This window comes from Alosa sapidissima, chromosome 17, assembly GCF_018492685.1.
Source record: "Alosa sapidissima isolate fAloSap1 chromosome 17, fAloSap1.pri, whole genome shotgun sequence".
Lineage (NCBI taxonomy): Eukaryota > Metazoa > Chordata > Actinopteri > Clupeiformes > Clupeidae > Alosa > Alosa sapidissima.
This window is the reverse complement of record NC_055973.1, coordinates 589,442-615,838: the sequence shown is the minus strand read 5'-3', so window position 1 is coordinate 615,838 and position 26,397 is coordinate 589,442. Positions and strand designations below refer to the sequence as shown.

The 26,397-nt window shown below is 39.5% G+C and overlaps 1 protein-coding gene and 1 long non-coding RNA gene across 7 annotated transcripts in view; one reads left to right on the top strand and one right to left on the bottom strand.

Annotated features, from left to right (window-relative positions):
* nphp3 (nephronophthisis 3) overlaps nucleotides 1–26,397 on the top strand; it is a 193,776-nt gene that overhangs the window by 159,686 nt on the left and 7,693 nt on the right. For 5 of the 6 annotated variants that reach the window (XM_042068006.1, XM_042068003.1, XM_042068005.1 and 2 more), the window contains 8 exons: nucleotides 3,167–3,305; nucleotides 3,435–3,599; nucleotides 15,314–15,408; nucleotides 15,502–15,624; nucleotides 15,729–15,918; nucleotides 19,432–19,673; nucleotides 19,959–20,034; nucleotides 20,168–20,295. In XM_042068006.1, coding sequence (XP_041923940.1) covers nucleotides 3,167–3,305; nucleotides 3,435–3,599; nucleotides 15,314–15,408; nucleotides 15,502–15,624; nucleotides 15,729–15,918; nucleotides 19,432–19,673; nucleotides 19,959–20,034; nucleotides 20,168–20,295 — 1,158 coding nt within the window. The remainder of the gene's footprint in view (nucleotides 1–3,166; nucleotides 3,306–3,434; nucleotides 3,600–15,313; nucleotides 15,409–15,501; nucleotides 15,625–15,728; nucleotides 15,919–19,431; nucleotides 19,674–19,958; nucleotides 20,035–20,167; nucleotides 20,296–26,397) is intronic. The other variant, XM_042068004.1, reaches the window with a different exon arrangement.
* Nucleotides 13,324–25,733, bottom strand: LOC121688482. The gene is made up of 3 exons (XR_006024602.1): nucleotides 25,723–25,733; nucleotides 25,213–25,215; nucleotides 13,324–13,450 (listed from the first exon to the last, which is right to left on the bottom strand). It is a non-coding gene; the product is annotated as an uncharacterized LOC121688482 (long non-coding RNA).

Genomic DNA, 26,397 nt, shown 5'->3' with positions numbered 1-26,397 from the left:
TCAGTTATTTGCACCACTGGTTAGATGTAAAACAGCATTTCGTTTCAGACTAGGCTACTGTTACTTAATTTGTGCATTAACAATAAAGTATTACATGAACTAAAGATGACTAAAATATTATGTAGAAGAAGAAACATTCACAAAAAATCCATCCATCCAAAAATGACCTTTGTTTTTGATGGCTGTTGAAAACGGCATGGAACTGACAGAGATGTTTTTGTTTATAAATAAATAAATAAATACATAAATAAATAAAATTATGCTGATACCTTTTGCTTTTCCCAAATACAATGTAGCCTACAGGTGTAAGTGACCTTTCATCAATCCAGTTGCAATGGATGAACTGTGATGAACTGCCCTACTTGTGATTGTTTAGAGATTTTAAAGGTTTTATAACAATGCTACATCTTCTTTGGCTATTCTACAATCTATTCACCTTTTCAGCACCAGTAGGCTACTTTCTGTGCAGCCGCACACACACACTCAGGCATGCCAAACAAGCATACACAAAAGTTTCAAGAGTGGGGGATGGAGTAAAATATGGAGACAAATTGAAGTGTGATTTATTTTCGCGGAACGGATGTACAGGACTGAGTGGCGGTCATATTTTGTACCGCTATGCGGTACATCTAGTTATTATTCCGCTTACCACTTTTTCCGTACGCTATTTCTCTTGAACAGTTTAACGTAGAAACTTCATTCAAACTTTGTAACGTAGGTATTGAAACGGACCAAGCTGCTATGTCTTTTCAACTTTGAAACTTTTATACTTTTTAAACTATTAAAGAAAAACTTTTTTAAAAATCCCCATAGACTTAACATTGCCGATTGTGACATCATAATACGGCCGTTAAGCAATTAGAATCCTATGGCAGGTGTTCAGGCCACCTGCAGCCTCAGGCTTTAAGCATACAATCTGGGTTAATTAAGACTACACATCCTATTCAACTGTTTCCTCTGCCCAAAACTGTTTCAAAATAAAAGTCCTCACTACAATAATCCACTGTTAAACAATGTAACCCATTAAACTACTGAACTTTTTACATTCAACTTTTAAACGGTCTACTTTTAAACTATATCTATCTATTAAACTAGCTGTCTATCAACAATTTTTAAACTATCTACATTCAACTTTTAAACTTTTAAACTATATACATTCACTAGCTGTCTATCAACAACTTTTAACTTGTCATCAACTGTCAACACTTTTCATCAACTATGACTCCTACCCACTGTAGCTAGTTAGCATGGTTAGCAAAGTTAGCATGTTAGCATTGTTAAAATTGTTAACATTTTTAGCAAAACTGCTAAAAATAATTAGCTAGGTTAGCTAAGTAATATGGTTAGCATAGTTAACATGTTAGTTAGCATAGTTAGCTAATCATTTTTAGCAGTTATATTAAGTTAGCTAAGTAACATGGTTAGCATAGTTAGCATGTTAATATGTTAGCATGCTAGTTAGCATAGTTAGCATAACTACTAAAAATGATAAGCTTAGTTAGCTAAGTAGCATGGTTAACATGTTAGCATTGCTAGCACTACTATAAAACATTAGCTAAGTAGCATGGTTAGCAGAATTACAAATCTTAGCATAACTGCTAGCAAACATTAGAGCCATTCCAACTTTCAGTTATCGTCAAATATCTACCTATACACAGCCATTAAACTATTTGAATATCAACATTCATTAAACTGCTAGAAAATGTTAGCTAAGTAGCATGGTTAGCAGGTTAGCATTGCTAGCACTGCTATAAAACATTAGCTAAGTAGCATGGTTAGCATAGTTAAAAATCTTAGCATAACTGCTAGCAAACATTAGAGCCATTCCAACTTTCAGTTATCGTCAAATATCTACCTATACACAGCCATTAAACTATTTGAATATCAACATTCATTCATCAGCAACTTTTAAACTATTTACCTTCAACTTTTAAACGGTCTACTTTTAAACTATCTATTAAACTAGCTGTCTATCAACAACTTTTAAACTATCTACTGTCTATCAACAACTTTTAAACTATCTACATTCAGCTTTTAAACAGTCTACTTTTAAACTATCAACTTTTATTAAGCTATGCAACCACCATGTCTATCCTAGCATCACCGTAGTAACCATCTCTGTATTATCTGTTTTAACTATACATGATATTTTACAACTTTAGCATTTTCATGCACTGGTAAATCCTTGGAATTGCATTTCTAGTTTTTATTTAATACCTTATTCAGCAAGCCATAACTTGACAAATATTCATCTGTGGGTCAAATAACTTTGCATTAATTCATAGTTTTGATGCCTTCGGTGAGAATCTACAATGTAAATAGTCATGAATATAAAGGTGTGTCCAAACTTTTGGCCTTTACTGTGTGTGTGTGTGTGTGTGTGTGTGTGTGTGTGTGTGTATGTGTGTGTGTATGTATGTGTGTATATATATATAAACACAAACAATGTGATTTTAGAGTATTTTTACAAGCAAGATGACAGTATAGTTAGCATGTTTAAGGTAAACAAACTGCTCCCATGTGATGTTGTCCTATCATGGATTTATTTGTGAACTTGCACTTGGGATGAGCACACAAACAATGTGATTTTAGAGTGTTATTACAAGCAAGATGACCGTATAGTTAGCATGTTTAACTGCTACCATGCATTTATTTGTGAACTTATAGTATTTAGAATAAGTAACATGAATAACGTAAATGATACAACAGACCCTTTTGCATCCAGTTGTTTGTTTAGCTTACGTTTATTACGCACACATATCCGTTACAAGACCAATGTGGGAGTGTTTGAATAAAGTCGAACGCTTAAGTGGTTTCAGCTGTATTAATGTGGTCGGAAGAAGATTAATAAGAAGAAGCACAGGGATAACAGTCCATTGCATTTACATGCAATGCAATTATAAGAAGAACAGTGATAACAGTCCATTGCATTTTCATGCACTGTATAATAATAATAATTATAAGAAGACGACTTTGGATAACAGTGCATTTTCATGCACTGTAATAAGAATAAGAAGTCCAGTGATAACGGTACAGTGCATTTTCATGCATTGTAATAAGAAGCTTAGGGATAATGGTACAGTGCATTTTCATGCACTGTAATAGTAATAATAACAATTGTTGTTGTTCTTGTTATTATAATAAAGTGATATGTGGTGTGTTTTAGCAGTAGGATCAGCTGGTCATTGGAGGAGACTATTCTGCAGTGTGTAATGTGCCATGATACAGTGTCACTGTTTCGATTTTGCCTGAGGATGATGCTAGGCTCACTAAGAACAGATGAAGAGAGAAACATTATGAAACAGGTGACACCCTCTGAATTGACTTGGATAAATAAACAATCTTTGCTTATCTTTAACTGTTAATAAAATTATGATGACATATTTTCCCTCCGTTTGTGTGAGCGTGTTTGACAATATTTTTTATCTTCACAGTTGCTGGGTTTATTGTATGCCAGTCATAATGGTGTCAGCGAATCAGAGTTGTTGGAGCTATTACCTGAACTGGCCTTCCCCACCCTCTGCTCTATGCTGTTCAGACTGGAATATCTGCTGATCCTGACTCTAGATTGTGGTATCATACACTTCCGACATTTACAGGTGTGTATTCACAAACAATTTGCCAGGGGTGTTGCAAGTGTAAAGGACTGGGTGTTCCTCTGGTGCTCTTCAGTTTAGGGATCCAAAAAGTTTTACAGGTGACCACTTACCTGTTGTTCGTACAATCATGTGATCACTTTTAAAATGTGGAAGGAAGGCAACCATTTTCACATGCGCTTATAAAGGCAGTAATGCTGAAACGTGTAACCATGTTTTAAAGTATAGCCATGTGAGATTTAAACGTATAAACCTCATGAGTGCCATTTGTTCAATTTACAGGTGTTTCAGGATTACTGAAAAAATAAAGGGTATAAAAATAGTAATGCATTTGTTCATGAAAATCCATGTTATCATGGGAGGCTCTAGGTGACCCCTGACCTATTCTACAATGTAGTTTCACTTACATGGCATTTGTCAATTTTTTTTATTTATTTTTTTAGGAAATTGCAAAAGGTGATTGATTCCCTTCTGTTCACACTTAACAAAAATTCTGACTATTCCTTTGAGTTTAACAAAATTTTAGTCTTAGGAGTATTGTATTAAAGCCTTTGTTTACATGCAGGCAGTGTCGCCGCTCCCACCACGTACATCACACACATACAGCAAACTGTGTTTCTCAGATTGGTTAGAGGGCTCTTTAACATAGGCTGCAATCAATGTGATTTGGAACATGGACAAGAATATAAAGACTAGTCTACTACTGTACTTTGCCTTTGTAGAATGGAATCGGTGAGTCCTCAATAATTTGTTTTCTAAGCATTTACATGAATATGCCGAGCCGACTGAAACACATTCCATTTAGATAGCTAGGTGGCTACTAGGCTCATAATTCAATTATAATTGCAAACAGAAATGTGAAGCAATATGTCATTACACACTTCCATTTCCAAAGCAATGAAGGCTGCTTATAAAAACTTAATATTGTGCATTTTATTGTTAATATTGTGCTATCAATGTGGCTTAAACAAACAAGGCTTGTAAACAAGAGCTGGCAAAAGGGTATTATGAGAACATAAAGACTCAATGGGCCTCATTCACCAATATCTTCTGAAGAATTTTCGTAACTGTGTTCTTAAGAAGGTCCTACGAAAACTCTTAAGCAGATTCACAAAGGTGTTCTGAAACCTAAGAATTGTTCGCAATTTCGTTCTCATCATGCTGAATACCATTTCTTCTTAAGTTGACGGGGTGTGCCAATTGTTCTTAATTAGCATAGGTAAACACCCTGTCAATCCCCATAAAAGGGCATGATACTGCAGGGCATTGTGCACACAAATTGAGGGTGAGACACCACCTTTCATTTCTACCATATGTCACACACTACATGAGCAAGACAATTTGATTACCATATATGATACATGCTTTAAAGTGAAAGCACTGCTGCCAGAATTGAACAGTAAATAGACGTTATATTTAGTAGTTAGTATAAAAAGTGATAAAGTGTTATTTGTTTTGTTTATTTATTTCAAAATACCTTAATGCTTTATAAAATAGTGGAATTTATTTTATTTTTTATTTATTTTATTTATTATATTTCTTTTATTATAATTATGACATTTTATTCAAAAATATATTAAATTATAAAATATTTGAAGATATGATGAAAATGCAATAACCATTGATTTTGCACAAACAAGTCAAGTTCTCAAATGTGCGTAAGAGTGCTCTTGAGTGTCTGTAGATTCTGTTCTTACCAAGAACAAGAAAACATTGGTGAATGCCAGAATCTTCGTAAAAACTGCGTCAGTGGGTTTTGAGAACAAATTTCTTCGTAAGAACGGTTGGTGAATGAGGCCCATTGCTCTTAAAGTGACAATGCACTTTCTGAAGAAATGAGTGTTTAACAACACACAGTAATGGTCTGTAAATTATAGGCCTTTTATTTTACTTCAGGTGTTTTGAGTGATCATCTAAATCTTTTAACAATTTAAGAATTAAGGGGGGGCACCACAAAGTAACTCGCTTAGGGTACCGAAATGGCCAGCAGCGGCACTGCATGCTGGACCTGTAAGACTTCTGTCATGAATTACAGTGGGCAGTGCTTCGACTTGGCCAGCTTCACTCGCGGTCCGTGCGTGGGATCACGCGGTATCACGCGACTTTAATTTGTATTTTTCCAGTGAGACGCTGCAACAGCCCAAACAACCGGTAGATGGCTCAAGTGAGCAGGGTGTCTCGTAAAAAGAAATGGAGCCTGGAAAACCCTACACAGACTTCACTACAGACTTTAGCAGACTGGTTTAGAAATAATGTAATAGCCAGAAATATGCCTGCCCTGCCCTAATAAAGAAATATTTGGTTAACTGCGAGTGAATCCCGTTTGCCGCCGTAGAGACGCAGGACAGATTTTCAGATTATTCTACATCTGCTACTATTGGAGGGCGCAGCCAGCCAGAAGCAGATGGGCTCCCCCTATTAAGTCAGGTTCTGCTCAAGGTTTCTTCCTGGAATATGGGAGTTTTTCCTTGCCACAGTTGCCATATGGCGTGCTTGTGGGGGGTAAGAGGGTTAAGGCTGCCAGTCTTATGACGTCATTTTCTATATTTTTGATATGTTGCTGAGTATATCATAAACAGCAAAGAAAAGTGATTGATAATGACTGACTGACTATTATTGTGTTACATGCTTCAAATGTAAAGCACTTTGAGCTGCATTCTGTGTATGAAAGGTGCTATACAAATAAAGCTTTATTATTATTATTATTATTAGGACAAATTAAACATTCTGGTTTTCTCCGAGTGCAACGATGATAGACAGACATCATTTGGACAAAATATAGAGTATTAACCTCCGTTGCTCAGCCAAATGCCTTCCTGTTACGTCCTGTTATCACGGAGTTACAGGCGATAAACGATTTTTGATGGTCACAAGTTTACTTCATTAGGGACTGTTCGTTATTTATTTAAGGGGCTACCGGGGGAGTTTTGGGAGCATTAGTCCAAAAAGACGTGACCCTCCCTCGCCAGCAATACATTTTTCTATGACCCTCCAAAGTGATTATGAAAAAATCACTGTCAACTTTTTCCGGGTTTATCGCCTACTGTATTTTAACGTTTTCACATATTTGGCCATAAGCCGTTTATCATAGGCTATCACGAAACCAAACTACAAAGGCGAACACTTTAACAGGGGGAATTAATTGGGCATGAATCATGCTGAACGCTATTTCGCTACCTTAGAATAATAAGGTTCTATCTGCGTTTTGAGTAGGTACAACCGGGACGATTGAAACGGGGACGAATGAAACATTCCGGTTTTCTCCGAGTGCAACGATGATAGACAGTTTTGGACACATTTGGAGCATTTAGTGCTCTCCCCAATCCCAGACATTCACATTGCATGTTTGTTTGTAATGGATGCAACCGCGAGATAGGCTATGCGTTTGACAATGAGTTGTTAACAGAACCAAGACATATAGCCCAGCAGCAATCTAGGGACTGATCGTTATTTATTGAAGGGGCCACCGGAGGAATTTTGAGTGCTTCAGTTGGAAGTTGCATGACCCTCTCTTGCCTGCTAGAAATTGTTCAATGACCCTCCGACAGAATTGTTAAAAAAGACATGACCCTCCCCTGCCAATTGTCTTCCGCCCGCGCCACAGCCACACACTTTGTGATAAATCAATCTTTAAATCAATCTTTCCTGTGAGCTTGCATGCTACCAGTCCTTCCTTTTCAAATGTGTTGCGCCTGTTTGCACAATTTCACAAATAATCATATGTGATCAATAGTATGACAAATAATCCCTGTGCATGGGGACCGAAACAATGCATGCCAACTTTTTCTGTGTTTATCACGTATTTTAACTTTCCCCGCTGTCTTGCCGTTTTAATGTTTTCCCGTAGAATATCCCATATTTTAATACTCTCATAACAGCCCTGCCATCGGGCCTGTCTCTGTGTTGCCCTGTTGCTATCTCTTGCCCTTCCAACGAAACAGATGTCTTCAAATCATCGTTTTCCTTGCTTGAAGGCGAACTTGTGATGTTAACCTATTCGTGAGAGCACGATTCATTGGCGCTTGCATGTTCGGCCTTATGTCTACGTGCGCACCTGAGGCTACTCAGCTGCAAGAGAAATAATTTCCCCTGTTTGTATGTTCACTGCAAGTTGGCCTACCATAACTTACCAACTCTGCACTGTAGACTGGCTATTTATATTTTTCTGTGAAATAAGCAAATGTATTTGTTCAACTTTATGAAGCAGAATTACGCATAGGGTACTTGGAATATAATACATTTGACAAAGGACAGATGTATGTTGCTAGTGACAAAATATTAACTTTCAGTGTTTTACGATGTCTTTGTCATGGGGAAGTGTTTTTCCCCATGCATTTATTCTAGGTTACTGTCAGTGACTGCCGTGAGAGAAGCGGGTTCTGTGTTTCGTTCATGTCAGTGACTGACGCGAGAGAAGCGGGGTCTGTGTTGTGTTGTGTTGCGTTGCGATAATTTATTTTCATTGGGCATACCGTGCCGTGCCGTCCACAGCTCTTCAGTTCTGACAAAGCCAAAATTACTCCTTTTGAAACAATGAGTGCAGGAAGCGCGTTTGTATGGTTATATTGCTTGACGGGGGGGTGTCCCAATCAGCTTTCAGCCATAAGGCTACTTTGAGAACATTTCAATTCACCCAACACTAATATTCAAAATGTTGAAAACTATTTTGGCATAGCCTATAAAACAGTTTAATTAAATGGAATGTTAGTTGTAAACAAACGAGCTACTTGGTGAGGCTTGGCCTCACAGATGCGCTCATGCCTTAGATGGCAGGAAAAATCTTCACGATAGGCCTATTAACTAACCACCCGATTCACGTTGGCTGGGGGGAAGGGGGGCCATCAGACAATTGTGCCCAGTTAATCCGGCCCTGCCCCCCAAAAATCACACCTTCCCACCTCTGACAGCTTAAAAGAAGTCAAGAGGACTCCTTACTCACAGACCTATTCACAAACCTGCGGTTTTGAAATCCTATGCAGCTACAGGAGCTTCCAATCGCGAGGAAGCAATTTTGCATTGTAGGCAACTAACATGCAATAACGCCGCCAACAACAACCAAAACAGAATAATTTAATACTGTTACAGTATAAGTATATATACTTTTTTGATCCCGTGAGGGAAATTTGGTCTCTGCATTTAACCCAATCGGTGAATTAGTGAAACACAAACAGCACACAGTGTACACACAGTGAGGTGAAGCACACACCGGCGCAGTGAGCAGCCTGCTACAATGGCAGCCGCAGCCCACTGGTCGGGGCTCGAACCGGCAACCCTCCGGTTACAAGTCCAGAGTGCTAACCAGTGGGCCACGGCTGCCCCTGTTACAAAGATACTACATCAATCCGTATGTTTCATTAGGCTACTAGGCTATTTGTTTTGCCTTGATTCATTTAAGCTAGGCATTTTTATTCAGGGGCTGTATTCACAAAGAATTTTAAGGCTAAAAGTAGCTCCTAACTGGCGAATTTAGGAGCAACTCCTAAAAATAATGGGCGTGTCACTCCTAACTTTAGGACTCCTAATTTTTTCACAAAAAGTAATTCACGAAGCATTTTAGACCTAAAAGAAGCTGTCCCAGACTTAGGTGCTAAAGTCGAGAGGACTCCTAACTCACTAAGACCTATTCATAAACAGCTTTTTTGTGGCATTTTACGTTGCGATGTTTTGAAATAGCCTATGCGCAACCGGAGCTTCCAATCGCGAGGGAACAATTTTGCATTCATAAAAGGGATGCAATAACGCCACCAACAACAACCAAAACTATTCATTGTTAACATGTAAATGAAATGTAACGTTTCATTGTGAATCAAATTAAAATGTTCTCCTCTTTGCAAACGTAGCCTAGGGATATGGTGACAGATTCATTTAATAATGTTGCAAAGGTAGGCTACTGCATCAATCCATAGGCCTATGTTTCATTAGGCTACTAAGCTATTTGTTTTGCTTTACTCTTTATTCATTTAGGCTAGGCCTTTTTATTCAGTTATTAATCATCTTCCGTCCTTCGCACTACTTGTGTAGCGCACGCATTCTCCGACCTGTCACCTGTCAGTCATCATCGGAAGAGAGGTGTTTGGAATTCCCGCGTTACAATCGTCAGCCAATCAAGGTGGTCACTTCAGTCAAGCTCGTGCATGAGTAATGACGTCATCCATAGCCACGAAGACTCACTCCTAGTTTAGGAGTTGTCTGAAAGGCTTTGTGAATAACTTTTAAGAGAAAACTCCAATCTAAAATCTTTAAGTGCAATTTAGGAGTAGCCTACTCCTAGTAGTAAGATAAAAGCCTTTGTGAATAGCCTACGGCCCCAGTTATTCATCATCTTCCGTCCTTGTGTAGCGCACGCATTCTGAGACCTGTCACCTGTCACTCATCATCGTAAGGGAGGTGTTTGGAATCATGCCCGCGTTACAATCATCAGCCAATCAGCCAATCAAGGTGGTCACGCTTGCCCATTTACCCAAATTAATGGTCGAATATTACTGATGATCATTGTTATTTAAGAACATGCAGTGTGCGTAGGGTACCAAAACATCTTGCTCGTAAAAAAGCATCATAACGCACATTCTGGCGGGTCTGTTATTTACTGTAGGCTGCGCAAACCACATGCCTTTATTTTGGGCAAGCCTGCATTCATTCATTCATTCAACCTTTATTTATTCTCGGAGGGTCATTGAGGGAAGCCCTCATTTTCAATGAAGCCGAAATTACAGAAGCGAAGCAAAGCGCTCCACAAACAAGACAACATTCGAGGCCTTCTGTTGAAGAATTTTATATAAAGCCTGCGCTAACAGTAATCCTCCTGCCCCTGATAGGCCTACCACAGCTGTGGATAGTGTGGAATGTTCAAGTAATAACACAATCCAATGTGTGTCTCAATTGTCCCCCGCTGACCACCTCACACATTTATCTAGTTTTTGCAACGAACTTACATGATACAATGCCAGTTGCCATAAAATATGCCAGTTTTAGGACACAGAATAATGTTTGTAATGATACCAGGTAGGCCAGGTATTGTCGAAGGTGCATGATGAAGTGAAATTCTTACTTTGGAAAACAAACATTTGCCGATATCATCGCCGATCATCAGAATATTGCAACAGATTCTGTGTTCTGGACTGTAGGTAACTTGTTAAGCCAGTGGTTCTCAAAATGTTATTTCATTCCCCACTTTGATCAAGGGGCATGACTGATGATAGTGGAGATAACGTGTTATCCCGACCCTTTTGCAAGTCAGCATCTTCGACGGTAGTCTATTAAAAATATAAGTTTTCGATGTCCCAAACGGAGAGCCATACTTTATTGTTTTTAACGATCTCTATGCTACTCACAAAAATGTAGGCATGGGGACATGATGAAGTAGGTTATCCAACTGTCGTGTGATAAATTATTGTGATTACGAGCCAGTGGTTTTCAAACATTATGCGTGACTCGGACATCTAACTAAATGCAACAGGCTCATATCGTCCTCGCATTCGCAAAATGAGGACCAGTGTTTTGTCAAATTGCAAATAGCTATTCGTTTTAACTATTTATTTGTGATAGTAGCCTATACAAAAAGCACTTCATACTATCTTAATCTTGGAATATGGGGAGGGAAGTGGCGCTTCTGCAGTCAGCCAAATATGAATGTAATTCTGCGGCATAAAGCAGATGTAATTGTTTATTGTACAGAAAAATAAAAATGACATGTCAAGCAGTTACTTGGGGCTTGGGATCGGTTAATTGCTCACTTGGTAAACCTCTCCATTGCACACAGTTCTTTTCCTAACAACTGGAAACACAATTGTGACTCCGAATCTGTAGTTCGTATATGTAGATGTAGTCAGTAACTATAGACCCATAAGTATACTGCCAGTAGTCTCTAAGGTTGCAAAGAAAGTGGTTATAAAACAACTAACTGACCACATTAACAGCTGCAACCCTGGCTTAAATCCTGCCCAGTTTGGTTTTAGAAAACACTACTCTACAGAAACAGCCACCTTACACCTAACACAGCAAATTAGATTACATCTTGACAAAGGTGGAGTTGTTGGAACTGTAGTCTTAGACGTGTAAAGCCTTTGACACCGTTTATCACAACGTTCTTATATCTAAACTCGCCAACTTCAACCTTTCGTCTAGTACACTTGCTTGGATATCGTCATACCTATCCAACAGAATACAGTGTCATCAATGACCTTCCACAGTACTGTCATGGAGTAGAGGCACAACTATACGCCGATCACACTGTTCTATATACACATCCTACCTACATCAGCTCAGCTAGCAGCTGATAAACTAGCCAGTGCCCTGGATGTAGTGGTTGAGTGGCTATACCAATCTTGCCTTACTTTAAATGTAAAAGGCATGTTCTTTTCCAAAACCAAGCTTCACACTCCAGATGTAAACATCTGCATTACGGGTGAACAAATTGTGACTGTCACTGAATTTAAATATCTTGGTGTTGTATTAGACTCAAATCTCAACTTCAAAAAACACATTAAGAAAATGACAAAAACTATTAAATACAACATGGTAAGTTTTAGACAGATTAGATCCTCTCTGTCCACAGAGGCTGCAAAGATATTTCTCCATGCCCTCATTTTGTCGCACATCTCATACTTTATTACCTGTTGGGGGCAGGCAAGTCCAATAACAATCAGGCCCTTAGAATCTTTGTACAAACAGGCTTTGAAAGTATTTGAAAAAAGCCATTAAGGTATCACCATTGTGGGATACTACACAAACATAATCTACTCACTTTTGAACATTTTAGAGTGTGTTCAAATCTGTGTACAGTTTACAAAATTTTTAAAGGCTTGGCCCCTACCTGTTTGCGCAAGTTTGTCTTTTACCGTGCCGCTGGGTCTGTAAGGTCCACTAGAATAGCTTCCATACACAACTGCACTGCACTACCCTTTCGCTCTTCAGCCTTTGGGCAGACAGCATTCTCTTTTAAAGCCATTACCCAGTGGAGTACTATCCCGGACAATGTAAAAAGCTGTGGTTTGTTTGGTAGCTTTAAAGCTGATCTAAAAAATTACTTATCTGCATGCACACTGTTAGTTAATCACTCCTCATAACTTTTAGTCTCAATCTTCTCTCCAATCGTGCTGATAAGGTGTGTGTGTGTGTGAATGGGTTGTGTTGTGTGCTGTGCATGCCACTACACCACTTGGATCATGTGGTGCATGTGTGTGAATGTACCTGTGATACAAAATGTAATTCATTGCTATTTGTTACTTGTTTTTTACTTATTGAGCGATGTTTGATTTTTAAAATGTTGTATTTGTATTTGTGCTTCCTGTGGGACTGCAGATGTAAATTAGCCTAAGGCTAACTATGGAGCAATGCATCAAATGGTTACATTTATGTTTTAATTGCACATTGTCCCTTACAAATAAAATTGAAATTGAGAGTATGAGCGCTTTTAGTTAACTTTTAGGTTTTAGTTAACTCATTTTATGTTGTAGACTACTTTTTTCGGGTTATTCTACATTCGATTGCTGCCATTAGAGCTGCAGCCAGCCAGAAGCAGATGGGTTCCCCCTATTACATACCACAGTATGGAACGCAAATAGGCTTACCTCCACATAGGTCTAGACTTAATTTGCTTCGTTTTCTTTGGTCTTAAAATCTCCTGATAGGCTAACAACTATATTTTTTAACTGAAATGTACATGCGTTGTCACGGCTACATAAACAAATCTTGCACACAGGTAGAAAGATGTTACGTCTTTTTTTACATTTTATTTTATTCTCAAAAAACAAACGTATGCATCATGTGAAGCAGACCTGTTGGCTACCCTACATAATAAGCTATTTTAAATGTAAAGCTTCCAATGCATATCGCCCCCATGTGTCCGAACCCAACTATAATTTCTAAATATTTGTCTGAACTCGACCCGACCCGTCGGGTCCCGTCAGGCTCGGGTCGGGTAGTCACACTCTATAACAAAGCCTATACTACTGCAAGCACTTGCTGCGTTAGCCTCAAAATGTATTATTGTTATTAATATTTTTTTCTCTATTATTGTGTTAAATGTTTCAAATGTAAAGCACTTTGAGCTGCATTCTTTGCATGAAAGGTGCTATACAAATAAAGCTTAATAATAATAATAATAATAATAATAATAATATCAGCCTGTAGATGGCGGTGTTGAGTAGGGGGAAAGTAAGATGTGAATGTTGAAATGTACCCCCCCCCCCCCCCCCCACACACACACACACACCAATACCTCCCCCAAATACATACACCAACACCCCATCAACCCCAGACCACCCCCCCTAACAGGCGCACAGTCAGTTCTGTACTTAATTTACACATAATCTAACATTACACTGCAGCTAACAGTTACATGCCAGTGCACCAGTTGCAAAGATTAAGAATGACTGACGACATTTACAGGAAACAAGATTTTAAAGAATATTAGTGCCTACTTTATTTTCAGTCTGTTCTATTTTTCTACATTTTGTTAATGTAAAATAGTATAAAGCATTGCCATATTTGCATTTAGCCTGTATATCAAGTATCCTGACACATGTAGGCTAATTTATTTATTTGTGAATCCATCTGTAGCTAATCCAGATATGCCCATGGTGACCTATCTGACTGCATCCTGCCTAATACTACTACTAAAACAGTCCATTTTCTCTTCCACAAAACCCAACATAGTCTAATCAAGGATATTTATTTTTATTTGAAATATCTGCATTGATGGGGGCAGTAGGCAAATGTTAGGCCTACTTTCGTTTTGCACTTCAGCTTGTAAACAAGCATGCGTGGAAGCCTGGACTTGTCAGTTGTGTTCTACCTTTGAAGAAAACGGGAGTGTTAGGGGAGGATACTTTTCTGCCTGTTCACTACAGCTATATTTTGCATATTGCAGCCAATACGTCAACTGGGTTAAGGCATGTTGCCTCTCACGTTGCATTCTCAGAATCTCATCCTGTTCCTCCAATATCCAATGAATTCGGTGGATTGAAGAAATTAGTTATTTTGCATGTTGGCTGGCTAACTTACTGTACCGCTTTTTCTGTGCGCTCTTGAATTTGATTGAAGCGACTACTAGCGAGTCACAATGCGAAACTGCTAACGTTGATGGGAGGTGTAGTTTTTATGCTGCATTCGCGATGTGATTCTATGGTTCGCACCAGTAATGTTTCTCGATGTTGCGGTGTATTTTGTAGACAAACATTGACATGGTTAGAAGTCATTCGCACCAGTGTGCCTAAATATTTTTTTGCACTCACACGCCATCATTTTTACTCGCATGTGCGAGTGAAATGGGCGCACTGTAGAGCCACCCCCCCACCTCACCCCCCACCCCCTTACACACACACTCATCGGCATGTAGATGGTGGTGTTGAGTGAAGGTTTGGTGGTAGGGGATGTTGATCCCACATACACACACACCATACTCACCCCACACACACACACACACACTCTCAGCATCGCCAGAATAACAACCATCTTTGAAGGGCTATTATTAAAATCATATGAGGGAGGAGCTGTGGTGCCACATTTGGGTCTCTGTGCCCATGGGGACCCAGGTTTGGTTCTGGCTGTGGTCATGTCCCGATCCCTCCACATCTCTTTCTCTCACATTCACTTCCTGTCTCTCTCCACTTCCCTGTTGATATTATAAAGGCAAAACAAATGTGTGATCTGTGAAATAAGGTTTACAAGGATTTACATGATTGCAGCACAAAATCAGTGAAGTTCTTATTGTGCAGGCATGTGATGCAGTCAGACTTGAACTGATGGATGGAGGGGTAACCGTCTCTATACACAGAGAAAGGCTAATTCACCATTTCAGCAGGCAGCTCAGGTAACGTTTCTATTTGTGTTGTCAACCTAAACTTTTTTGTACAGGGTATATGTGGATATACAGTGAACAGCTGGCAGTTTCTGTGTTCTATAGTCAACACAGGGTAACGTGGCGTGTAGCTGATGAGCTGCCATGGTTGTTACAGCAACAAGAGGATAAGACAAAGCTCCAACTGAGTCTGCTGAACTTATTTGTCTCTCAGAATCTCTACAAGAGGTGATGGGACATTTATTTATTTTATTATGTGAATGGCTATTAACTTCTCTTGACTATCTTGAATATTGTCCAAATGGATATCCCTCTCTTTTTTTCCCTTTTAGGGGACATTTTTCAGAGTTGTTGACCTACTGGCAGTTTGTAGGGAAGGATAAGGTATCCATGGCAACAGAATACTTTGAGTCCCTGAAGTGCTATGAGCAAACCTGTGAGACTGAGGACGGCATGAGAAGACTAGCCAACTTGTATGAAACACTTGGCCGTTTTCTAAAGGACCTTGGTCTACTTACTCAGGTTTTGAAACACAACATACTGCACACCTGCCTATGTAAACTCACATAAGATTTTTCTCTGCTCAGCCCATTCATATGAAATAGATTATGGTTGATTATGATTGGTAACGTTCCAAACATTGGAATCATTTTTCACTGTTTGCCTATGTAACCATGGTCAGCAGGTAGGTCTGTGCAGTGGATAAACCTCAAACCACAATCCCTGACACCTTAGGAGACATTCTAGTGACAGAGGCTATACTGTAGGTTTTGGACACTTCCGTAACATGTCACCACGTCCCTTGTCTGAGAATGCAAGTTTGAGTCCACTGTGAGATTGTTCGATCACACAATGCATTGGTGGCAAAGATCTGGCATTGGAATGAGGGAAGTGATTGTTATATGGCCATAAGTGAAATATCTATGGAATGTATAAATCTTAATCCCCTACACATAAATATAAATACACATAAATGTGACAAGGTTGCAGGGGTTTGGATCTAAATGCACGACAAGATGCACCTGTTACAGTCAAAAATGATCTTCACTTACTCAAGTCAAGGATACAAGGAACACGGGAAACATAAGGGCAATGCGGCATTACACAATGGACAAGCAGGGAACACTAAAAAGACAGGGACCTACATTCATCAGGAAGGTAATCAAAGAACACAGGCAATAGGGCAAAAGCAGGTTAGCATAATAGACACTAGAACCAGGCTAAACAAATAACAATCAGTTTATTAAGTTTTCAATGTGTGTTTAAAACAACAGGAACAAATGCAAAAAAGACTGAGGTAGGTATGCTGACACTGTAACATAAGTTTGAACAACAATTGTGTGTGAACTACACAAAAGACACAATGTAGAAGGGATAGGTAGCTCTCCATATACTCTGTACAACTATAAGAGGGACATGGTAAGGAGGATGCAGCAGATTTGGCTGAAGTCAGGAGTGTTATGTGAGGTGTGGAAGATGCTGGATCAACACCTCCCTTTTTGTAAGACTGTCCCATCGTGGGGACCTCAAACATAAAAAATGATCTTATCGGACCATTCCAGTCATATATAGCTCACCCTTCTTGTCCTCTGCATCCATGGTCCTGGATAAGCAGAACAGGCACAGTGGAGAATGGAGGGAGAGAACAGAGCAGGTAACACTTAGTGTATACTTGGGACAACACGGTAAATAATTAGCAGAAACCTAAAAGAGGCCATCTCCAGCAAGAGGCCAGCAAGAATTTTGCATAGCCTACCCATACACAGCCAACCATTTGCAACGCTGGTTGGGGGTGCCACACATCCACACAAAAACTATAACAAATATAGCTGCAAGCAGCAACGCGGGGGCCAAGCAAATAAGCAGAAGTTGGGATTGGACTGGACTAGACTAAGACTGGATTGGATTGGATTGGATTGGATTGGACTGGACTGGACTGTATTGGGATTGGGATTGCAGAGATATGAGCCTACTTCATGTGATTGTTGATTGGATTGGACTGAATTGGACAGGACTGGATTGGGATTACTGAGATATGAGACTACTTCATTGGATTGGATTGAATTGGACTGGACTGGATTGGATTGGATAGTACTGGACTGGACTGGATTGGATTTTATTGGACTGGATTGGGATTGCTGAGATATGAGCCTACTTCAAGTGATTATTGATTGGATTGAATTGGACTGGATTGGATTGGATTGGGATTGCTGAGATATGAGCCTACTTCGTGTGATTGTTGATTGGATTGGATTGAATTGGACTGGATTGGATTAGGATTGGGTCTTTAGTCCATGTACAAAGTTTGGTTTCAATCCATGAAAGCTCATCTGTGCCAAGTTTCGTGAAAATTGGATGAAATTTGTGACCTGTGAAAACTTTTTAAGTGTTTTTGATGAAATCCAATATGGCGGTCCAATCAATTATGTTAATGTCAAACGTTGATATGTGACAGCCTAAGGACCTCCAAAAGTATTAACAGAGATCACTAATATGTTTTAATTTCAAACACATCACCCCATACAGGCCAAAACGTAGTTTTGTTAATTATAGCGCTACCTGTAGGTCAAAAGTCATCACATTTATTGAGCCTCCTCCTAATTGGGTCCTGAGTCCATGTACTGAGTTTGGTTTTGATATGTGAAAGCCTTGCCGAGATCGGTCGTGACTGGCGACCAGTTTTTAGTATGGGTGTCAAAGGCAATACAGTTATGAATCATGGTCTGAAGGTCATCTGTGGCAAGTTTCGTGAAAATTGGATGAAGTTTTTGACCTGTGAAAACTTTTAAGTGTTTTTGATGAAATTCAATATGGTGGAACGTCAAACATGGCGGATATTGACGTCATGGGGTGTGTCGAGTTCGGACTTATCATCTGTATACCCAGAATTCCTTGCATGACCACAACACAATACAAAATCATAATTTACCTGGTAATTTCTTTGATAATTTACATTAGTCCTGAGTGCCTTTTGACTGACTGATTTTGATTGGCTCTGACGGGTGAACGCTTTCAAAAATAAAAAATCCTTCCACTAACTTTTGTGAAGATCATTTACATCAAATTCGGACAAAATTTGTGACCTGTGAAAATTTTATTTCACTTTCGCTAAAATCAAATATAGCGGAAAATCCCATATGGCGGAAATTGACGTCATAGAGTGCTTTGAACTTTGTTTGATCCAAGGATTCCAGCAGTACCTTATTTTTGAATTTGTTTTTTTGACATATGGGTCAAAAGTAACGTGCATTAATGCAACATCCAAAACGCCAATACACCTTGGCCGATTGCAGCGCCCCTACCTAAAGCACACCAAATGTATTGTGCATCCTCACAATGGAGTCCAGAGTCCATGTAGCAAGTTTGGTGTTGATATGTAAAAAGCGTTTTTGAGATGATCTACTTCCTGTTTGGCAGCTACACAGATTTCGTTTATTTAAAAATCAAAAATCCTTCCATTATCTGTTGTGACACTTGGACTGAGGATAATGTATGTAAAGTTTCGTGAAAATTGGACAAAATTTGTGACCTGTGAAAGTTTAGTTTCGCTTTTGATAAAATCCAATATTGGGCGGAAGAACGACAAGGGTCAGTGACGCCATCTTCTCAAGCAACATACACCGGTTCCAGCCGCACGCTTTAGCTCAGGAGCAACAGCTGGCCTAAAAAATAGGTGAATGTCAATAATAAGAAGCAGTGCCTGCTTTAGCAAGCACACTAATTTTAGTTTATTACAGGGAGATACAATGTTATCAGCCAAAGGCATTTGCTAGCAAAGGTCCTAAATGAGGCAGATCACTGACAGGCTAATAAACTGAATATCAGTCATGGGAAATAAAACATTTCATGTGTATTTCTACGTGTTTACATTAAACACTAAAGAGGAATATTTTTTTCCAAGGATATTCGAGGATAGCTCCTAATAATCTCAAGTTGAAAAATACTGGTAGACACATTATTATAAAATTAAACCATTAATAAAAGACCTAGGTTAGCACACGAGATGAATATTCATTTATCTGCTCTTTCTTATAGGCAGTAGCACCTTTGCAGCGTTCCCTGGAGATCCGCGAGACAGCTTTGGATCCAGACCATCCAAGTGTTGCACAGTCTCTACACCAGCTAGCTGGAATCTATGTTCTGTGGAGAAAGTTTGGAAATGCAGAGCAGCTCTACAAGCAGGCACTGGAGATCAGTGAAAGTGCTTATGGTCCAGAACATGGTTCAGTTGCACGAGAACTTGATTGCCTTGCCCTACTTTACCAAAAGAAGAACAAGTACATAGAACTTTGTCCTTGTTTTTTGATGAATGTGTCATAATGTGATATGGAAAGGGAAAAGGAGTTAGTTTTTCATTCAGGTTCGGCTGGTAATTAATAATCTGAGATCAGAAATATGTTACTTGTTTAGTACTATTATACTTAAGCAATATGACATGCGTGTGATTGTTGTTTGTAAAGTTGTAGCTCTCTTAGGCTTGTAGTCTATTATAGTTGAAGTTGTAAGGCCTGATCTGTTTACACTAGCACATTGGGATTAAATTAATAAATCTCATTTTGTAGGTATGAACAGGCTGATAAGTTGAGAAAAAGATCTGTCAGGATTCGTCAAAAGATGGCTCACCAAAAAGGCCATATGGTGAGATATAAAAGAAGTTGTATTTTTCTGTTTAAACCGTTGTTTTAATTTGTGTGTATACATGTACTACATCGATAATACTACTATATTTGCCTTTGTAAGTGTACCCATGTTTCCAAATACTTCTCTGCAGTATGGATTTACTTTGTTGCATCGGCGGACTCTGCAGTTGGAGGAGCTGACATTGGGTAAAGACACTGCTGACTGTGCTAAAACCCTCAACGAACTAGGTGTTCTCTATTACCTACAGAATAATTTGGAGTAAGTATAATTTCTCATAATATCACCATCTGCTAGGGAGCCTTCAAAATCTTGTGTTGTCCTGGAAATTTACTTCAACATTTTCCATTTTTAGTTTAGCTGACAATGAATGTATGTACTGTATATGTACTCAGTGTTTCCTCTAGATTTTTTTTTAGCATTGGGGGCAGTCGGATCTGCGCCACCTTTTTTTTGGGACATTTTTTGTGTGACATTCAGCAAATATCTCCTCATCTAATGTAAGTTGCTTCGGACAATATGTTCTACTCAAGGTGGAGTTGTCCTCCATCTCAGTTGCATCAGTTATCTGATTTTGAAGGTTCTGAAATATGACGATATGCTGCACTGAATCCTTCTCATTTTCTTTCATTTGTCCAGCTAACTTTTCCATTGAAACATTGAAGCCATTTATGATTGGTTACACAGTCGACATTCTGAAATGTCCTGCATGATCAAGGCCAAATTAACCAGTCATCACACAGCCACTGTGTCAGCAGCATGAGCGCTGACAATGATGGTGCGTTTCTGATGTCAGATTATTATGTACAAGACTGTTCTCACGTTGCAGCGTTTTACTTATATGAAGTAGCATTAACACTTTGAATGCCGCGCTGTTTTTGGAAGCTTTGGCCCAGAGTGCCAGCAATCTAGAGCATTGCTGACTATTTTTGTATAGCCACAGCGTATTCTATGTTATAGCTATGGACACATACTACACATACAAACCATTTACTATGAATATATGTAGTAAGTTTGGTGATGATACATGGCAGGGTTGCTGAGATATGAGCTCACTTCCTGCTTGGCGGCTTCGCCACTAATTTCGATTGGCTGTTACAGCCGAATGCTTCTGTCAATTGTTCCAGAAAGCAATGCACTGATAAGGCATGGTCTGAAGATGGTCTCTGCCATTTTTGGTGAGGATCCGTTGAAATTTGTGACCTGCGAAAACTTGTACGTGTTTTTGATTAAATCCAATATGGCGGCCGAATCAATTACGATGACATCTCAAGTTGGCTTGGGTCGGCCTAAGGACCTCCAACAGTATTACCAGACACCACTAGTGGATTTTAATTCTAAGCACAACAGCAGCTACAGGCCAAAAGGCATGTTTCTCAATTACAGCGCCCCCTAGAGGTCAAAGGTCACCAGATTTCTTCAGCGTCCTCCTGATTGGGTCCTGAGTCCATGTACTAAGTTTGGTTATGATAGATGAATGGGTTGCTGAGATATGAGCTCACTTCCTGTTTGGAAATCATAGAAACACAATGGGGCTTCGCAGCTTCGCTGCTCGGCCCCCAAATATAGCTGCAAGCAGCAATGAGGGGGCCAAGCAATTAAGCAGAAGTTGGAAGGATTGGACTGGACTAGACTAAAATGGACTGGATTGCATTGGATTGAATTGGACTGGACTGGACTTGATTGGATTGGGCTGGACTGTATTGGGATTAGGATTGCAGAGACATGAGCCTACTTCATGTGATTGTTGATTGGATTGGATTGAATTGGACTGGATTGGATTGGATTGTACTGGACTGGATTGGATTGGACTGTACTGGATTGGACTGGACTGGACTAGACTGGATTGGATTTGATTGGACTGGATTGGGATTGCTGAGATATGAGCCTACTTCATGTGATTGTTGATTGGATTGAATTGGATTGGACTGGACTGAATTGGAATGGACTGGACTGGACTGGATTGGGATTGCAGAGACATGAGCCTACTTCATGTGATTGTTGATTGGATTGGATTGAATTGAACTGGATTAGATTGGATTGGATTGGACTGGACTGGACTGGATTTGATTGGATTGAACTGGAATGGATTGAATTGGACTGGACTGTATTGGGATTGCAGAGACATGAGCCTACTTCATGTGATTGTTGATTGGATTGGATTTAATTGGACTGGATTGGGATTACTGAGATATGAGACTACTTCAGGTGATTGTTGATTGGATTGGATTGGATTGAATTGGACTGGATGGATTGTATAATTATATCAACAGTAGCACCCCCAGGATCTTTCAATGGGTCCTCTTCCATTTCATCCACCAAATCTTACATTTCATTGACCGAATCCCCTTCTTCTCCCAACTCGTCTTCAATCTCCTCCATCAACATGGCCAATGGACGGCTCTTCCTGGCCCATGCATCAGTTTGCTGCTCCTCTGAGCAGTCTCTTATACAAAGAGTAGCTGGGGGAAAGCATTGGCAATCCAATGGCTCACTGCAAGAGCATGATAGTAGTCTGTACCTAACACCAAACTGGCGAAGCCTATGAAGAAGCCGATACTTCTTTAGAACCTTGCCTTTGATGCACTGCAAAAAATGAAATCTAACCAAGTGCTATTAATCATATAATAAGATCAAAAAATCTATTTGCTATTGTTTCTAGTATGAAAAGACTTACCTAGCGCTCTCTTGAAAGATCATTTTGACTTAATTTAAGAAGACTTTGACTTATTTTAAGGAGTCGTATCAAGACAAATTTACTTAAAGCACTGGCAGACAAATTGGCTTGCTTTTAGGACAATCGCACTGGAATAAAAAATATTTTATAAAGCTTATTTTCAGTATGAGATGTCTTAAAATAAGTCAAACATTTCTTAAATTAAGTCAAATGATTTCATGAGAAGGCACTAGGTAAGTCTCTTTATACTGAAAACAATACACTGTAAAAACTGCTTATCTAACAAAATCTAACCAAGTGTTATTAATCTTATATCAAGATAAAAAGCAAATTTGTCTGCCAGTGCGTTGAGCAGATTTGTCTTGATAAGACTCCTTAAAATAAGTTAAAGTCTTCTTAAATTAAGTCAAAATGATCTTTTGAGAGGGTGCTAGGTAAGTCTTTTCATACTAAAAACAATACCAAATAGATTTTTTAATCTTAATATAAGATCAATAACACTTGGTTAGAATTAATTTTTTGCAGTGTACAAACTAGTTTTTTATCTTGATATAAGATTAATAATAATCTTGGTTAGATTTTATTAGATACGCAGTTTTTGCAGTGTAATGCCAGTTGTCTGTGACCTGATTTTTCAACGGCTCGTTTCTGTGCCACATGAGTTGTATAATTCCTTCTCAGCTCTTGTGGAAAAGAAGATATCTCCTAATGTTGAGTTCCGATGTTGGCTTCCCGTTATCATCCTCTCTGTTTCTGTTCATGGAGAATCTACAATCATTTTATCTTTTAGTTTGACATTTGACTTTTCTATTTGAGCCTTCTTTTTCCGCCATTCCTGCTTTCTTAGTTTGTGTTGCTCTTTTGTTAATTTCTTAACCTTTTCTTTCAATGCTTTTATCTCCCTTGCATGTCTTTCCCTGGTTTTTCTCCTCTCACTCTCTGCTGTAAGAAAGAAAAAAATATATACCCATGCCAACATAATAGCTAGCAAACTCATTGTGGGATTGTTGAATAACATTAGCACTTTGGTAACATTAGCTTGGATTCATCTGCAGAATTGCTAGCTGATCAATGACATATAGTACCAAAATAGCATTATTATTGGGGGCCAAGCAGCGAAGCTGCGAAGGCACCCATTGTGTTTCTATGATTTCTTATTATTATTTAACATCTTTCTTCCGCCATGGGAGTCTATGGCAGCCCATAGAACCGTCTGGTAAAAAGTTGTGAAATTTGGCACACTGATTGGGGACAGGCCAATAATTAATTGCACCAAGTTTCATGCCGGCACCTCCAGCGCTCTAGCGCCACCAACAGGCCAAAGTTGGACGTGCGTTAACGCACGTAACTTTTGACCTGTTGATCCGATTTTGAAAAATGAGGTACCGTTGGAATCCTTGGACCAAGCCGAGTTCAACACACCCAATGACGGCATTTTCCGCCATGATGGATTTTCCGCCATATTGGATTTTAGTGAAAGTGAAACTAATTTTTCACAGGTCACAAATTTTGTCCGATCGTCACCAAACTTGACATACATGATCTTCAGACCAAGCCTCACAAAAGTTGTGGTGTTTTGTCTTCGGAACTATGACCGTTCACCCGTAATATCCAATCGAAATTTGCGGCGAAGCCGCCAAACAGGAAGTGAGCTCATATCTCAGCAACCCATTGATCTATCATAACCAACCTTAGTCCATGGACTCAGGACCCAATCAGGGGGACGCTCAAGAAATTTGGTGACCTTTGACCTCTAGGGGGCGCTGTAATTAAGAAACATGCCTTTTGGCCTGTAGCAGCAGTTGTGCTTAGAATTGAAACCCACTAGTGCTGTCTGGTAATACTGTTGGAGGTCCTTAGGCCGACCCAAGCCAACTTGTGATGTCATCGTAATTGATTAGGCCGCCATATTGGATTTAATCAAAAACACGTATAAGTTTTCGCAGGTCACAAATTTCAGCGGATCCTCACCAAAATTGGCAGAGACCATCTACAGACCATGCCTTATCAGTGCATTGCTTTCTGGAACAATTGACAGAAGCATTCGGCTGTAACATCCAATCGAAACTTGCGGCAAAGCCGCCAAACAGGAAGTGAGCTCATATCTCAGCAACCCTTGCATGTATCAACGCCAAACTTGGTGCATGGACTCAGGACCCAATCAGGGGAACGCTCAAGAAATCTGGTGACTTTTGACCTCTAGGGGGCCCCGTAATTGACAAAAATGCATTTTGGCCAGTAGTTGCTGATGCGTATTATTTTGCAATGGAAGTCAATGGCAGCCCATAGAACCGTCTGGTAAAAAGTTATACAATTTTGCACACTAATTGGGGACAGTCCAATAATTCATTTCACCAAGTTTCATGCCGGCACCTCAAGCGCTCTAGCGCCACCAACAGGCCAAAGTTGGACTTGTGTTCACGGACGTAACTTTTGACCTGTTGACCCGAATGGCAAAATGAGGTATCATTGGAATCCTTGGGCCAAGCCGAGTTCAACACACCCTATGACGTCAATTTTGACCTCTGTGTTTAAATCACAGCAAGTGTGATCATATCTCAGTCAATCTTTTATTTTTTTATGTGAAACTGATGACAGCAAGTTCCATCTAGTTCATTCTAATGTGTGCGTGCAAGGGTGGGACGGGGTGGGATGGGCAGGGGCCGTTGCGGCGGTGGGCTGGCTGGGGGAGGGGGCGGCGACACTCAGCCCTGGTTCAGCCCCACAAAATCAGTTATGTTTTGATGTGAAACTTGACCTTGTAACTCAGCCAATCTTAGGTTGTATGGCATGGAACTTGCTGTGACTGCTTAAGGCTATATGTCTGATGCAACGGCATTGACTTACATGGCAAATCTGGCCTGCTGAACTCTCTGCTTGGCCCCCTCATTGCTGCTTGCAGCTATATTTATTATTATATTATTATTTACTGCCTTGCATAAAAGTTATTGCAGAATTACATACCAAATGATTAAATAAAATTTCAACTTCACAACATTAGCTAAACTAACGAACCTCATCACCCGAAGAAATATCCAACGAGGTCGTGGTGGAAGACATCTTAGACATCTAGTTATCATACTATAAATGAGGCGTCGCTAAGGAGGTTGGTTGCAATATAACACCTAACCACTAGGTGCGAGAAACTCTCACAGAGAGAACCTTTAAGCATGAATGTTTGTTGGGTGTAACACCCATAACCAATTAGAAGAAAAACAGTAAGAGTGCCATCTCCCATTCCCTAAGAGCCAGTAGTGCATGTACCATGGCACAGTGCTACCATACGGACGAGTAAACACATTTCTGCAGAAGGGATCTGCTGAAGTCTTACACTTAGTTATATACAATCACAATACTGACTGACAAGGGAGTGACAACACTTCAATCAAAAATCAACACTTACCCCTATTAGGTACTCACATAAATGTGAAAGGTATGACACTACACTAGTGTCTCTAGGTATGGTGAAGGGTATGTGATGATGTGGGTCTATTTTAATTCCATTCAATTCCTCATTTTTTTAATTAAGGCATTAAGATTCATGTCCAAAAGATGATTTTTTTATTCCTCTTTTTATTCAACTTTAGCATGGGGCTGAATACTTTTTATAGGCACTGTAATGTACAATGTGCTCTCCAGACTGCCAGTAAATCTTCTGGGTTGGTCAGTTAGAAAGACACAGCTGT